General features: G+C 36.3%; 1 protein-coding gene across 13 annotated transcripts in view; it reads right to left on the reverse strand.

Moving 5' to 3' along the window:
- The window catches only part of NAALADL2 (N-acetylated alpha-linked acidic dipeptidase like 2), a 409,871-nt gene that overhangs the window by 87,411 nt on the left and 307,276 nt on the right, over positions 1-15,184 (reverse strand). For all 13 annotated transcript variants that reach the window (XR_005257965.1, XM_038145641.1, XM_038145644.1 and 10 more), the window contains 3 exons: positions 12,414-12,506; positions 7,998-8,203; positions 5,983-6,102 (listed from right to left, as the gene is read on the reverse strand). Coding sequence is in view for 12 of the 13 variants with exons in the window: in XM_038145641.1 (XP_038001569.1) it covers positions 5,983-6,102; positions 7,998-8,203; positions 12,414-12,506 (419 nt within the window). In the remaining variant the exon portion in view is untranslated. The remainder of the gene's footprint in view (positions 1-5,982; positions 6,103-7,997; positions 8,204-12,413; positions 12,507-15,184) is intronic.

Here is a 15,184-nt window from a genome sequence, read left to right on the forward strand (position 1 = left end):
GTTACTGGTTTACCATTCCACAGAGGTACTTCTACTCTTCCTGGGAAAAACAGCTTAAAAACCACCCAAACCAAAACAAAAAACCCCAAAGAAACAACAAAAAAACCCCCATCCAAACCAAAACCCCCACACCTTCCCAGGTTTCTACAAACCTTCATTTCTTCCCACTCCTCTGACTTCAGTAACCTGCTCAGTACTAGCCCAATTTTACAACATAAAAGAGAGGTACATCATGTAAAAACAAACATCTTCATGCCTGTCCACAGAACAATCACAGTTCCAAGGCACACTGAGACAGAGGGAGCACAATGTGTCAAAGAGCACCTGGAGCCTCCTCCTTGGCAGGAGGTGAGGTTTAGCACGCTCAGAAAGGCCACACTGATATTTCTGGCAAGGTTAAATACATATGGCATTACTGAAAATAGGTCACCTTTTTATTTGTAACAAACAAATGGTCTGCTTTTCACTACCCAGGTGCTTTTTTTTTTTTTTTTTCCCAATAAGGATGTGCAAATGAAAGAGTAAATTGTGCTGCACAAGATTTTGCTTCTTTTTCTGGGACATGCACAACTAAAGCCCATGGCTGCAGCTGTTTTGGACCAAAAAACATTCCACAGACTGAAGTCTCATTTCAGTTTATAATAATTTCTTACCAGTTCTGATTTAAAGGTGCTTTCTTTCTGGTTATTTGGCCATGCACCAGATTTTTGCATGTGCATTTCTTTCCCATGGGCTGTTTGTATAGTACAGATTATACCTATTAAGTCAATTTAATTTCATTCAGCAGCATAGTTAATAATGATGAGAGAAATATCAAGAGGAACTTTTCAATGATTTCTGTTTATGTAGAGAGTTTAAAATATCCAGAGCTCTCAATCTATCTTCTTTTGTAAGAACTAAAAGTTTACTTTTAAACCCTCTACATGAAAGAAGTTTCTATCGCTAAGAAAACATCTTTCTATTATCATGAAAAAGTCAGTTCTGAAGGGAAATAATCAAGATGAAATTAAACAAAAGAATATTTAGACAGTTTGAAGTTAATTTTTCTAATACTGTAGTCTGGCTAAAGTGTTTGAAAGGAAAAAAACAATTCCCTTACATGTACAGCTCATTATATGAGACAATATTAACTCAACTGGACAACAGAAAACTTAAACCATTTTTGACTGGACAACAGAAACTTAAACTGGACAACAGAAAACTTAAACCCCATTTTTGCAGCAGAAAAGGAATTACTTCCCTACTTCAGTACTACACCTAAATATAATAAAATATTCAGATTTATTCAGTTTCATCCACAATGGCTATTGAAATAGACATTTACATTTCAAACCAAGAAAATCTTTCTGAAAATATACCTAATTTACACCTCTATTAGAAATCTATGTAAATACAGCGAAGGACACGGAAGCAGAAAGCTTGAGCCATCAGGAACAAAGGAATTGTCCTCCAGTAAGACCACAGCTGGAAAACTGATTCATTATTACATTATGTTTTGCTAACAAACTCTTTTCTCCACGTCCAACAGTAATAGTATTTTTATAACATCAAAATATATGAATAGGTTAAATTACTCTGTCTGAATTGGCATTAATGTGAAACAAAATTATTCCATCTGGAAGAGTGAAAAAATATGCAACAGAGGACAAAGCAGCATTTTATGAAAAGGGAAAATTGGTCAGAAGATGCAAAAAAACCTCCTGCAAATCAAATCCCTTATTAAATGAAACTTTTCACATTGGAGAAGCAGCATCTTAATTAATTTAATAGAGCTGGCAATGAAGTATTGCCAATTATATTAACAGCATCATTCTAACACTGTTAGGAATTCCTGGGATAGAAGTTCACAGCATCAGTTCACAGTTCACAACTTCTGATTCTCAAAGAGATTTTCTTTTATTCTCAACACAAATATAAAAAGTAACACCAGCAATCAAATCTAACACTAAAATTCATAATAGGTAAAGACTGAAAGCTCATGGGGAAGCAATAGTCTTCTGTTTCAGGGCATAGAACAAGCAATTAAAATAATAATACTTTTTCTTATTTACAACTACTGATATATGACACTAGGAGATTCACTATTAATGCTGACAGTATTAAAAAAATGAGAAACACATGGAAGTTGGAAGAAGAGAATTGATGCTGACATTATTGTAAGATTTAATTTTTTTTAAATCAAGAAATAATGATAGTAACATCTATGCAGAAGTTTATCTTTGGCTCTAGTTCATAAAGAAAAAAGAGCTTTCTGTCAATAGCACCACCTTTAAATGTAGAGATGTTTTATGCCTTTTACTGCATTAGTGGAAACAAATACTGATAAATAGCATGGAACAATACTTGGCACAGTCATTTTTAATGATCAACTTGTTCATCAATAGCTTTAAATCACTCCTTTCCTTGGGAGACAGGAGCAGTAATTTCTGTTGGGCTCAGCAGTAACAGCAGACCTGGACTCTGATGGTCACACAATCAGTTAAGAGACAACAGCAATGAATTTATATTTCATAATAACTTATTCTTTCTTTGTGACATGTCCATTATAGAAAAAAAAATCATTAACGTCCTTATTTAACGAGAATGAATCCCAGCCTTGAACAAACCCAATTTACCAATGACACTCTGCCAACAAATGCTGATTCACCAACTGAGCAAGCGAATTAACCATCATTTTCTGTACAAAATAACAGTAGACAAAAATATAACTTGGCAGTCCTTCCCTCTTGTTAATGTGGACACTAATTAGTTATATAAAAAATATTTGAATTAAATATGTCAAGGTCTCAGAACTGTTTGAGTTCCTCTTTGCTTAATTAATCCAAATATTTAAATTCGCTTCTTCGTGTAATTTGGTGTTTCAACCAGAATCCCACAGACAGGCATATAAAATTATTATTTGCAGACTGCTTATGTAGCTCCCTTTTGAAACCTGCAACTAGTATGAAGATATAATCCCTTTATAGAAAACATTCTTTTAGAGACATGGTCTCTGTTAATTAGCCAAGCACTTATTCTATTCTCTGATTGCCAGACCTCACATAGCAGAAAAGTTATTAAGTTTCCTGATTCTTCTTTTTCATTGCTGAGTTTAGAAAATCCATACAAACAATATTTCAGCTAAAACTTTTTTCCTAATTTTCCCAGAAATTAAGGGGAAAATATTGTGGAAGCTGCAGTGATTAGCAACTGTCCAAAATTTTATTTTAGGAAAAAAAAAAAGAAAAAAGACAGAAAGCAAACACTGCTGTGTGCATTGGCCCATCTTAGTTTGCTATTTTCCCACAGTTCTCTTTAAATTATGTTCCTTGCAGCATCCACAGAGTGCTCTGCACTTAGTGTGATTATTATTTGAGTTCTCTTTCACAGGACAAACTACAGTTTTTCATTGTTATCCCCAAAATCCTAGCACTCATCCTCTGTAGGCTTTTCTAACACAAATTAATTTTCCCTAGGAATTCATTTTCCCTTTCTTTCACACACAACTTTAGCACTACAGTGAGCACTGTACAAAACCCAAAAAATCTTGAGATTTCAGTCTCCCTTACCTGCAAACAATGTTACAACACTGTTTAGCAGTAGAAGGAAAAATAATGCACGACAGTTTCTTTTGTTTTGGGCTAAAAATGGAATTAAATTATGAGTTCTACCATTGAATCCAAAGGCACAGTTCAGGATCTTCCATGTATTCACAAATTATGGAAAACTTCTATCCAACCAAACAAGATAGGCTAATCTATCTTTACATTTTAAAATGGACTGATATCATTAATTCTAAATTCCTGTTTCACCTTCTTTTCTCTTCTAACCAATATTCAGAGCTCACACAAATTAAAATGAACCTTTTTCCTCATTGGAATTTTTAAGCTCTTTGCAACTTGCACCTGGTAGCAAGAATCTCATGTGAATAGACTCACAATTTCTTCAAGATGAGATGAGCTCCAAAAAGTCACATCTCACCCCATTTGCAGTGTCATAACTTACAGGTAATCTGTAATCACATTGTCTTCCTGGCAGGTTCTGGAAGTAATATCAATATTCTTCATAAGCAGATCAGTCTTCCAGAGAAAATCTTCTGGACACATGGCAAACTGAGTACCCATGGGAACACACAAGGATGTCTGCTAGGCTGCTCCATCACTGTCAGTAATTTGATATGAATCCAGAAGTCCAGCCAGCATTTGGAAGCATTAATTCCCATAAATCTTTTTAATGTCACAAACTGTATGACAGTTGTTTTAATTACAGATACTAATAGCCTATAGAAAGGAAAGTCATACAGATAAAATGCTCATATGCACTTTATCCTTTACTTTTTAAATGGGGCTTTAGGATAAACATGCAGAAGGGATGCACTCTCAAAATTAAAGAATCAGAAGTGAGATGGAAGGTGTTTACTCGGATGTACAAAAAAAAAAAAAAAAGAAAAAAGACATTCTAGTCACGTTTTATTAATTAACAGGTGCAAGGCAAGGCTGCTAAGAGGGGTCCTTCCATACTGCTGAACAGAGCACAACTGCTGTTACAAGAATTACAAAATATTATTTAATACCCCAGAAATAAAGCAGAAGTTCTCTTCCTTTTCAAAACAGAGAGCCTGAATGTAATGCTCATACTAATATGACATTTATTAGGATGAAAGAATCGAGTCTTAATAAAGTGATAAATAGATAATAAAGAGACTGCTGCAAAGCTCCAGACAATTTAGTTTTCAGATCACTGCCACAGATTGTGCTGTGGAGTCAAAGAAATAAAATGACAAAAAAACCCAAATAGCTCAAGGATAATAATAAACTTACTCCCTTAAATGGCAAATACTTGTTTTAATGGAGACAGAACTGCCAACACCACTGGGTTAGCAAAAGGCTAGCATCTTTCCAGGGTAGTATTTCTTGCAAATACAATAGCTAAAACTGATACCAAATTTGAATTGACATATCCATAACACCTGCAGACTCACATATATAACATTATAAATAATTTTCCACAAATGGAAGCCTTTTTTCCTCTGAAATGATGTTGCATCACATTTTTCATAATACTTACACAGAATAAATCAGATTCTTTCTAATGAGGAAATTACCACTTAAACACTGAACAGGAGAAATGGTTAAGACATTGCTAAGAAGCAATTTACTGATATAATTTTACTAACTTGGTTGAACAATTGCCAAGCCAGATCAGTCTTAAGCTGCATTCAATCCAAGATGCAGCTTTGAGGAGTGTTTTTTACCAAATGCTTCAGAGGCAAGTCAAATAAACATCAGAATAAGTATTCATTTGGCAAACGCACAGAAAAAAAACATCTAAAAAGCATAATTTATGGAAGTGAAATTGAACTCCATTTTATGCATACCACTTCACACTGGTTTTGTAATTTAGAACATGCATTACACTATCTTCCATTCATGTAGAATATTGATAAATTCAGAAAGCTCAGGAACAGCAGAGGGGTCATTAGTTGAAGGCCTACGTGCCCTTACACGTGGAATATTCTGACTCCAGATGAGCTGCACAGGCATGGCTGAGCACTGAACCTGACACACTCACTTCAGACAGCGTTTATTATGGTGGGAGTAACACTCTCCCTGTGTGTCATGTTACATCTGGTAAATATACAGGCTTAAATGCAAATTGAAAAACAGTCTGGAACAGCTTGATTAGGATGAGAAAAATGTGCTGTCTGCTGAAGAATACCAAATATGTTACTTTAAAGCTACCCAAAGGTAAAAAAGCTGTAGGGCAAGCAAGTATGGTCAGACTTTGCCTAACAAACAGGTGAAACAAGTTATTCCTTCCAACCTCTTAATCTATTATTTTTTTAAAATTAAATTTAACCTGCTTACTTTTCAAAAAATAACAAAAAACAGTTCATGTGTATTTGTGAGGTCAAAATTCTTAAACAAAATAACCACCTATTGCTGTGTAACGTAGACTGATCTTGACCACGTAACCTCATAAACCAAATATTTTATTTCTAACCTCTGCTGCCAGCTGCTGAAGAGAAGGGGATGCCACGGGCCGTAAAGTTGAGTTGCCTGTGACTGGATCGTGGAGGCTGATGTAGGCCACAACATTTCTTTGAAGAACGCTCCTGAGATCCTACAACACAAGCAGAAAAATGGTTACTACCTTGCATCATCATAATTAAGGCTGTTTTTGTTCTTTTGGTTGCTTCTAGGGGAAAACTGCACCCTACATTTCCATCCTCTGTGATTCCCCGAGTATTAGTTAACTACTGCTTCTCACAATATGCTCTCGTAAACTTCAAAGGATATCTCAGTGCTATTTCTCTATTTAGCAGAAGTTATAATTCCATTTCACACATCATCTAAAGAAAATGCAAACAGGTCTGGGAGGAATTAAAAATTCCTACACTTGTAAGGCCAAAAATGAAAACATTACACACTGTGAAACAACATGATGGCCTTTCAAACTTATGCCTTACAGAAGACAAACTTCAAAAGCAATCATTATCAACAGTTAAATGGACTCAAATATTCAGAGACCAAACTCAGATTTGAATAGCATAACTTTCCCAGTGTTTTCATTGTATTATTTTTTAGACTATAAAAATAGCATGTACAAACTGTTTCAATTATTATCTCTTTTTTAAAAGGATCCCCTTTGCCTTCTCAGTAATGAGTTCCTCTTTGCATGAAGTGGCTCTTTATATTGAACAGAAGGGGTGTAACGCAATTACATCTGATGCAAAGCTGACTTGAAGTGGAACTAAACAAATTTTGCTTCCAGCCTGGATCTTTTCAATTTGATTTTTTCACCCCCTCTTGTTTCTGAAGAATAATCATGTTGGAAGTATGAAATTTCAATGAGGGCTGGCTGCTTCTTATGCACAGTAAAAAGCAATTAACTCTTTATTTTATCTACTGTTTTAATTCATTGAACCATTAGAGCTGGAAAAGCAGCCATGAAATTCTCTGCCTAGAGGAGTAGCAACTCCTCTAATTTATGACCTGAAGTCTGCTTCAGCCATGTATGATCATCAATACTTTTTGAGGTATTTTCTTTCAACCAGCTGATTCCCATTCTGTTGAAAGAGCCCAAGGAATTGTCTGTTTGGGATTGTGTCCAACTCCTCAGCACAAACCTGTGAGAAGTGAATCAGCACTAGCCATGGAGACACTGCAAGGTTTATTTAAATAATATAAACCATAGCATGGTTCTCCTCTTTCTTGATTCACTTCTCTCCACACTAAGCCTATAGATGAAAAATTATTAAATATTAAACGCTCAATAAGGTGAAAAAGCTCTCTAAGCTGTTTCTGTGCCCGTGTTGTTTTTTGAGGTTTCTCTCCCTCTGTCAGACCCTGGCAATGCCCTTTTACAAAGCTGTGCTGAACCAGGGAGGAAAAGCAGCTCCCAAGGGTGTTGTATATGCAACCTCCACAGCCATGGCAACATCCTGGCACCTCATTATCCCTGGAATGGCCTCACTAAACGTTTTCCCTGGGTTGGCTGTGCAGTACATGAATGAACACAGGCAGACCTCAGAGGGCAGTTAATGAGCCACAGTTTCCACGTGGTAATTTCCTATTTTTCCCATGCTTTCAGCAGAAGGAACCTGTGACTGTGTTTGAGGGTCCCAGGACGAGGGAAGAGATGAGAATCTTAAATCCATTATGATATATATTAAAAAAGCTATACTACAAGAATAAGAGAAATGATACATACAGAAGAAGGCTAGCAAGGAATAGAATGGAATCAATAACAAAAGCTAGTGACTCCGCAGAGAGTCTACACAGCCGAACCATGGTTGGTCATCAAGTAAAAACAATTCATGTGAGACCAATCAAAGATGCACCTATTGGTAAACAACCTCCAGACCACATTCCACAGACATCAGATAGTTATTGTTTACATTTCCTTTCTGAGGCTTCTCAGCTAGACTAGGAGAAAAGTCCTAGCGAAGGATTTTCATAACAATACCATGGTGACAGGAACCCTCCCTGCAGTGAGTCCTCCCAGAGCAGTTTTACCTCAGCCCACTCGTAGGAGCCAACGTTGCCCAGGGCTGTTCCTCCCCAGGAGCAGAAGAGCAGGGTCCTGTCAGGCCTCCAGCCCCTCCTCACCTTTGGCATCAGGGCTTGGAGCAGGGCTGTGATCACAGCAGTGCTGCTGGCCCAGCCTTGCCCACCATAACCCTGCAAAGTGCTGTGATGGCTACCAATGACGACGTATCTGTCTGAAATGAGGAATATTAAAAAAAATAAAAAACAAACTTTTTTTTTTTTTCCTGGATACTCAAATTAAATGAATTCCAAACAACCCTAAAAATGAACTCTATTAGTAGTGTGCAATGTCATTAATGCAACACAGAGCTGTCAACAAAAAAGTATATGATGACATGCAGGACAATCATATAACAATTATACACAAAACTGTGAGTGCTACTCAAAAATGAACTAGTAGATAAATACACGTGTACAGTTTCCTAAGTTATTCCCCATGCCCTTGCCTTCCTTGTTTGCTTTATTGCTCTCCTTATAGATCTGATATAGACCATTTTTATACCCAGGACTAAGTCACATAGACAATCATGCTCACAGTAGAGTGTTATGAAAAAAACCACAAAATAATAAGCAGGAAACAATCCTCAATACACATCAGCATCCAAGAAAAAAAACAAAAACAAAAACAAAACAAAACAACCAAAAAAACCCAAAAAAACTAAAAGGTGTGGCAGTACAGTGGGAAATAAAGAATAAAGAAAATACACAAAGTATTAGTACTCCCTCACCTGGAAGACTGTGTTCAGTGCTCACCACCCTATCTCAAAAAAGACATGGCAGAAACAGCAGTGGAGCAGCTGGCAAGCAGATTAGAGATGATCAGGACTTAGCCTTATGTGGAAGGAGACATTAAAATACCTGGACTGCAGGTTTGGAGAGGAGACATGACAGAGGGATAGAGATAATGAATGATACAGATATGGTAAGTCACACCTAGCAGCTGGGTTAATGCTGGAAGAAAGCATTTTATAGAATGAAAAGCAAGAACTTTCAGCCTGAAATAGAAAATATGCCTATGGTTACTCAGGGAAGAGAAAAAACCAAAAAACAAACACACTTTCTTTTCCCAGAGAAATAAAATTAAATCTTAATCTCTCAAGGCATTATAAGTAACCCTAATAATACTCACAAGGGAAAAAAAAAATAAACAAACTTATTTTACTCCAGACCCAGTGATGTGTTATGAAATAACATGACTGACTGGTGTGACTGAGGCCTGTCAAGAAGTCCAAGCAGAGTTATTCTGAATGAGCTATTAAACTATTAGTTAGACCTTCTGTGTGAGATGAATTCACAGCCCTCTTTGAAGGACTGTTTACTGCTTTTGCTCTGGCATTTTGTAAAGTCTCCTTCTGGCCCAGATCTAGACTTTTGCAGATGTTCTTTCCCTATTTCAGCACACCAGGAGACAACAGAAGAACAGTCATCAGCAGTGAAGAACAGTGATGACAGACCCACAGCAACCCCTGAGTGTCATTTGGGTTCCAAAAAGTGGAAAGTTTTCTTTTTCTTTCTTTCACCAAGTGAACTCATTCACTTGCTGTCAGTTGATCACAATGCAGCAACAGATTGCTGAACATTGCCCACATTTTGTATTTGCTTATAAAATTGAAATATCTACTCAGTATGTTTTGCAATAACTGCTGCTTGGGAAGAATACTAATAGAACACTTTGATTAAAAAAGCATTCTCTATCAAACTGGAGTTTAACCAGCATTGTTCAACAAAATATTTGAACATGTTGTTTAATAATGAATCAAAAAATGCTTTAATAATGAATCAAAAATGCTTTACAAAGAGATGATTTTTTATGTACCTGTAACACAATATTTTCAATCAACTTTGGGGGTGTGTAGGTATGGAAATGAGAAGTTCTTTCTAAAAACAGATATGCAAAGTGTCAAGCTGGATTTACATAATAATTTAATGTAACAAAATGAAATCTAAATCATATAATTTTGCATCTTGTGTGCTGCACCATGATATACTTAATTACAGGTTGCATTGACAATTAAAAAACATAGGATTTTCAACTCATTAAATGACAGGAATTAGGAGCCAAAATGAATGGCCTTACACATCTCTAGGTCATTAATGGAAGTGCCACTAACACAGGGGGAGCAGGCAGGATCAATGCTTGCCTGTATAATAATTTCTTTTTAGCCTGTGAACAGACCATGTGAGTGGAGAGACACTTTAATAAAATAATGCAGGATATTTTGATTGAGAAGGAAGCATCAACTTGCTGCTGGAGATGCCAGCTGAATGAGCAGGGGCAAAACTTAACAGCTGGTGCCTCCTTTGAAATTCTTCATCTTTGCACATCTCTCCCTCAAACAGAGGCAGAACCCTAAAGCAAATGACTACAGGAAAAGCAGAGGAGAAAGGATGGTCATGCTTGCAGAGGCAGCTGCTGTCCTTTCTCAGAATCACATGGCAAAAATGGAAAAAAAAAGAGAAGGGACTGGAGATAGAGAAAAAAAATCCATCAGATACCCTTGAAGGTGATAAGACAGGATAGTGTTAAGGTTAGTGATGGGCTGGACAACAGGGGTTTATCATTAAAAAGAGTCTCTTTATCCTGGTTTTTCTTGTTATACATCCCACCTTCAACCACGTCCAATAGAGCTATAAAATCAGTGTTACATTTTTTGGGTTTTAAAATGCTACCAACTATCACATTTCATCTGCTCCTAATGATTTTAACATCTTAGTTACACTTCAGATGCTCGTTCTTACTCCTCAGATCAAATACCAGCTAAGGTCAGCATTTCAGAGATGTGCTTGTCTCTATGTGTGTGTTTGGTGGTCGTTAAGCAAAAAGTAATAAATTCCACCCTTGGCGATGCTCTGCAGTCTTTCATTAAGAACTAAAGATAAATTTTGCCTTCCTTCTGCACTTCTGTGAACATAAAGGTGAATATTTCATGCGTATGAAACGAGCAAAACCCCATCAAAATGACAGAGAATCAATGCCATGAAAATATCAAGATTCAAAGCAGTTGAGGAGGAACGACTGTAGTGTCAACCAGGAAGAGTAGAGAAAGAAAAAAAGGTTTAACATTGATTGTGCACAAAATATTACAGAGCATTAGACATTTAACTTGTGCCTTCACTAGAAGACAGTTGTTATGGCTCTTGTTGAGCCAGACATCCATGGGACAAACTGCTGCCATCTGGGTACTGCTACTGACTTCACTTATTTCTGCATCCTTGGATAGCTAAAGTTCAGCATATGTTGGCAAACCTCCAAAAAGTAGTTTTGATTAAAAATGTAATAATAAGATGAAAGGTTCAGGTATAGAGGAGACAGAAGACTTGTTAAGCAGAAACTGAAGCACACTTTTTATTCTTTTTCTTGCCTCTGTTTCACAATTCAGAAGACAGAATGTCTAAACATGGCAGTTTCTGCCTTTCCGACTCCATGACAGCTATTTGCAAAACATTAATAATAGCAGACTGATAACTTCAAATTCATGAAGGAAATGAAATCCTTCATAGAAATTAAATTCACTGTGCTAATTGTTTCCTCTGTTGCTTTAAACAAACCAAAAGCCTGGTGAGATGTATACAGTTCTGCCTGCACAAAACTGAGTTGCTATTTCACCAACAGGAATAAAATTTTCTCCACCACCTTCATTCCATTCCTTAAAATATGAAATGACTGGCCCACCCCCTATGGGATTGTAAGTAAATTTCCATCCTTTCTTCACAACCTAATATAAGAGTATTAAGGCAAGCATGATGTTGTTTTGATAATCATCTGCACACTAGGAGCTGTTTGCACTATTCAAGTAACCAGCAACAGCGTTCATTCATGTTGCAGAAACTCTTCACTTTTTGGGTAAATTCACTGACTAACAAAATAATCTCCAAATGATCTTATGATATCCTGATGATAACATTATTTATGTACAACATCAAAAGGACAGAAGGAGGTTGTGCTTTATGTCCCAGCTGCATTTAGAGTTCCATTGTTCAACCATCAGACATAGAGAATAGTAATTATTATTCATAGACTTGCACAAAACTAGCTTTAGGCAGGATTGAGACACAAAATAAGGCTGCAGCAAGTGTTAAAACCATATTAAAATTAAAACCATTAAACAGCTGGCTGTACAAACTACTGATTCTCTCTGTGGTCCATGTGCAACACCTGCTGCTCGTGTAAAAATATGCTTTTTGTAACTACAATATCCCCTTCAGCTCATTCTCTGTTTAACCCTCATTCTGTCTTGTCACAAATCACAAAATGAGTACAAAAAAGTCTTTTTCTCTCCTCTGTATTAGTGAACTATCTGGCAAAATAGGATCCTGATCCCAGCTATGACTCCCACCCATTGTGAAATAAATAATCAATACAAATGACAAAGGGATACCTACCAGGAAATATAGCTCCTTTTAGATATCCAATGACGTTAGAAATTGTCTTGTAAGTTGTGACAGACTGAATGTTCAGACTGATTGTTTTTTTGCCTGTGAAAAGATGAAAAAATAAGAAAATTTTGAACTTAGTTACCCAGCCAAGAAACGTACGGGCCGAAGACATAAATTTCACATACATTAAAAAAAAGAATTTAAAATGAGGTTAAAAAGAAAAAAAAACTGAATAGGAACCACAGGTTAAAACACGAAATATGACATTATTTTCTTAGACCTATTTTAGCAGCATAATTCAAAGATGGAATCTCAAAAGAGATCTCTACTCCTCGAGTTGAAAGATCATTGAATTCACTCAATAAACGCTGCCAGAATACAACAGAAAAAGAAAATTTATAAGAGTAGGATTTATATAACTCTGTGATAGCAAAATTTGCCTTAAACTTCATACCTTTCTCTCACCTAATCCTTCACCAAGGTCAATCTATCAATAACATTCACAAAATTATACCTGGTTTATATTACATTTTCTTCTGGAGAAAAGCCTCTGTGTTAAATCAGATGGGAGCAGTCAGACCTCCCCACAGCTTTGCCAGCACAGCCTTTGGTGATGCTCTTGTGAACATATGCCAACAGAAGCCAGGGTTTTTGGCTTAGCTGGCATCAGATGAGGAAATGGTGCAAATCCAAAGGCAGAACTATTTTAAAAAACTGTTAAAATGTAAGGAACTTGCCAGTACTGCCATGCCATTTGAGACTGCAGCACAGAATAAAGCCACAGTAGAGCAAATATCTGAGTTTAAAAATATTAAAAGAAGGTGGGACACAGTGACCACATGAGTTCCTGCAGTTTGTGGCAGTGGAAACAAACCAACCAGCCACGGGGAGCTGCTGACACCTTCCAAATGTTTCATTTGCATGAAAACAGAATGTGTCGACATCCAGCTCATCTGAAAGTTCTTAACTTCTATCCAAGAGAAATGAAAATGTCTTAAACAGCTTGAACTCAAAAAGCAGCAGCAGTGTGACCATCAGCAGTGGCTGACCCCAGACCTGCAGAGGGATTCTCCTCCATCCATGAATGCTCCACCCCTGTGGCAGAGCTGGGCTTGAAGCACCTCTGGGACACAATTCCTTCCATGTCCATATCCCAACTGCCACAGACCACAATGAAAATACTCCACAGACCATTTTGCTCTTTATGTCCCAGGCCATTATCCTCCCATGGATCTATTTCTAACAGCTTCTTCCCAGGCTTTGTTTCCTGAGGTGCACAGAATAGGTGAGTGGGGAGTTTACTGCAACACGTGAAACAAAAACAACACATGGTTACTGTTCTTCAGGGTTCATTTAGTAAATTTACTTCAAAATGTCCTTAAAATAAAATGCTATATATTTTAATTCACGTGTCTTCATTGGTATTTAAAAAAAAAACCAACAAATGAACTGCTAGTGTTTGTTTAAAAAATGAATTAACAATAGTTATTCTACTTTTGATTCAGACAAAACCTCTTCAGTTATCAACAGATGTGTCTTCTCTACGACAATTCTGGTTTTGCTTGAACAAACCATTGTAAATGTAAACCAAGCAGTTAATTAAAAATAAACCCTGGCACATGACTTTGCAACAATCAATCACAGCATGTTAATATTTTGATTTGTCATGTAATTAACTTTGCTTTTCTGATGTAAGTTACTGTATTTTAAAATTATTATTAATGCCATGTAAATCAACTGTTTGTTCAATAAATCCACAGATATTGTTTTAGAATTTGAAAGAAAAAATAATTAAAAAAATAGTCCAAAGGCTTCCCCAACTGTCTTTTAAAACAAGTGAAAACAGCTCAAGTCATCTATGTTGATTGAGCAGCTTAAATTTAACCTAAATTATGCAAGTTACTTCTTGCTGCTGTTTCTCACCTACAACCATTTTAGAGCCAATTTACTCTTCTTAAAAAAAAAAAAAAAAAAAAAAAAAAAAAAGATATTTTAAAGTCAAAACTGATTCCCTTTCCTTTTCCTACAACATTTTAGATGTCTGTTCCTTTAGGCCCCTTCTCAGACAAAAAGAAGATAAATCCTTTTGAAGACAACTGACTTCACAGTTTTTCCTTAATCAACATCAGCTATCCAGCCTCTAACTGACAATAAAGACACAGAAAATTAACTTCTGGCAATCCCTATATTCTCAAATCAGGTACTCGAGTTAATAGTCATGTAACACAGTAGTCAGCTTGGAGTGACTTGGGCTTAAAGGCTTAGAACACCAGATGAAAAGGCTGAAACTGCTCTTTGGAGTACACAACAGAAACAAAATTTAATCCCCTCTAAACAGTTCTGACAACAAACCTCTTGTCCTAATGCTGTATTTTAAGGATCTTGACAACTTTCTTTTTTTTTTCTATATTCCCTGGAAAGCTATGAGGAGACTTTACCTTAACATTATTCAGGATACACTGTCTTTATGTAAGCTCAAAGCTACTTCTGGGATAGAAGAACACAAACATATTTACTGTTATTTATTTATTTATTTCCTGACCTGGAACTTTTAAATTGTCTCATACCAAATGACTACCTTCTCCTCTGACATTTACATAGTTATTTTTAGAAATCCCTGGCTATTTTCCTCTCATTTGATGGACAATTTTAGTACTTCAGATGTGAAAAACCTATTTGCAGTAGTTCTGTTAAAAGATCATGAATTAGGTTTGCTTTTTTTTTTTCTTTTTTTCTGCTTTTAACTTCATCCCAAGCTCATGCATAGAGGAGTATAA

This window comes from Motacilla alba, chromosome 9 (assembly GCF_015832195.1).
Source record: "Motacilla alba alba isolate MOTALB_02 chromosome 9, Motacilla_alba_V1.0_pri, whole genome shotgun sequence".
NCBI classification, from domain to species: domain Eukaryota; kingdom Metazoa; phylum Chordata; class Aves; order Passeriformes; family Motacillidae; genus Motacilla; species Motacilla alba.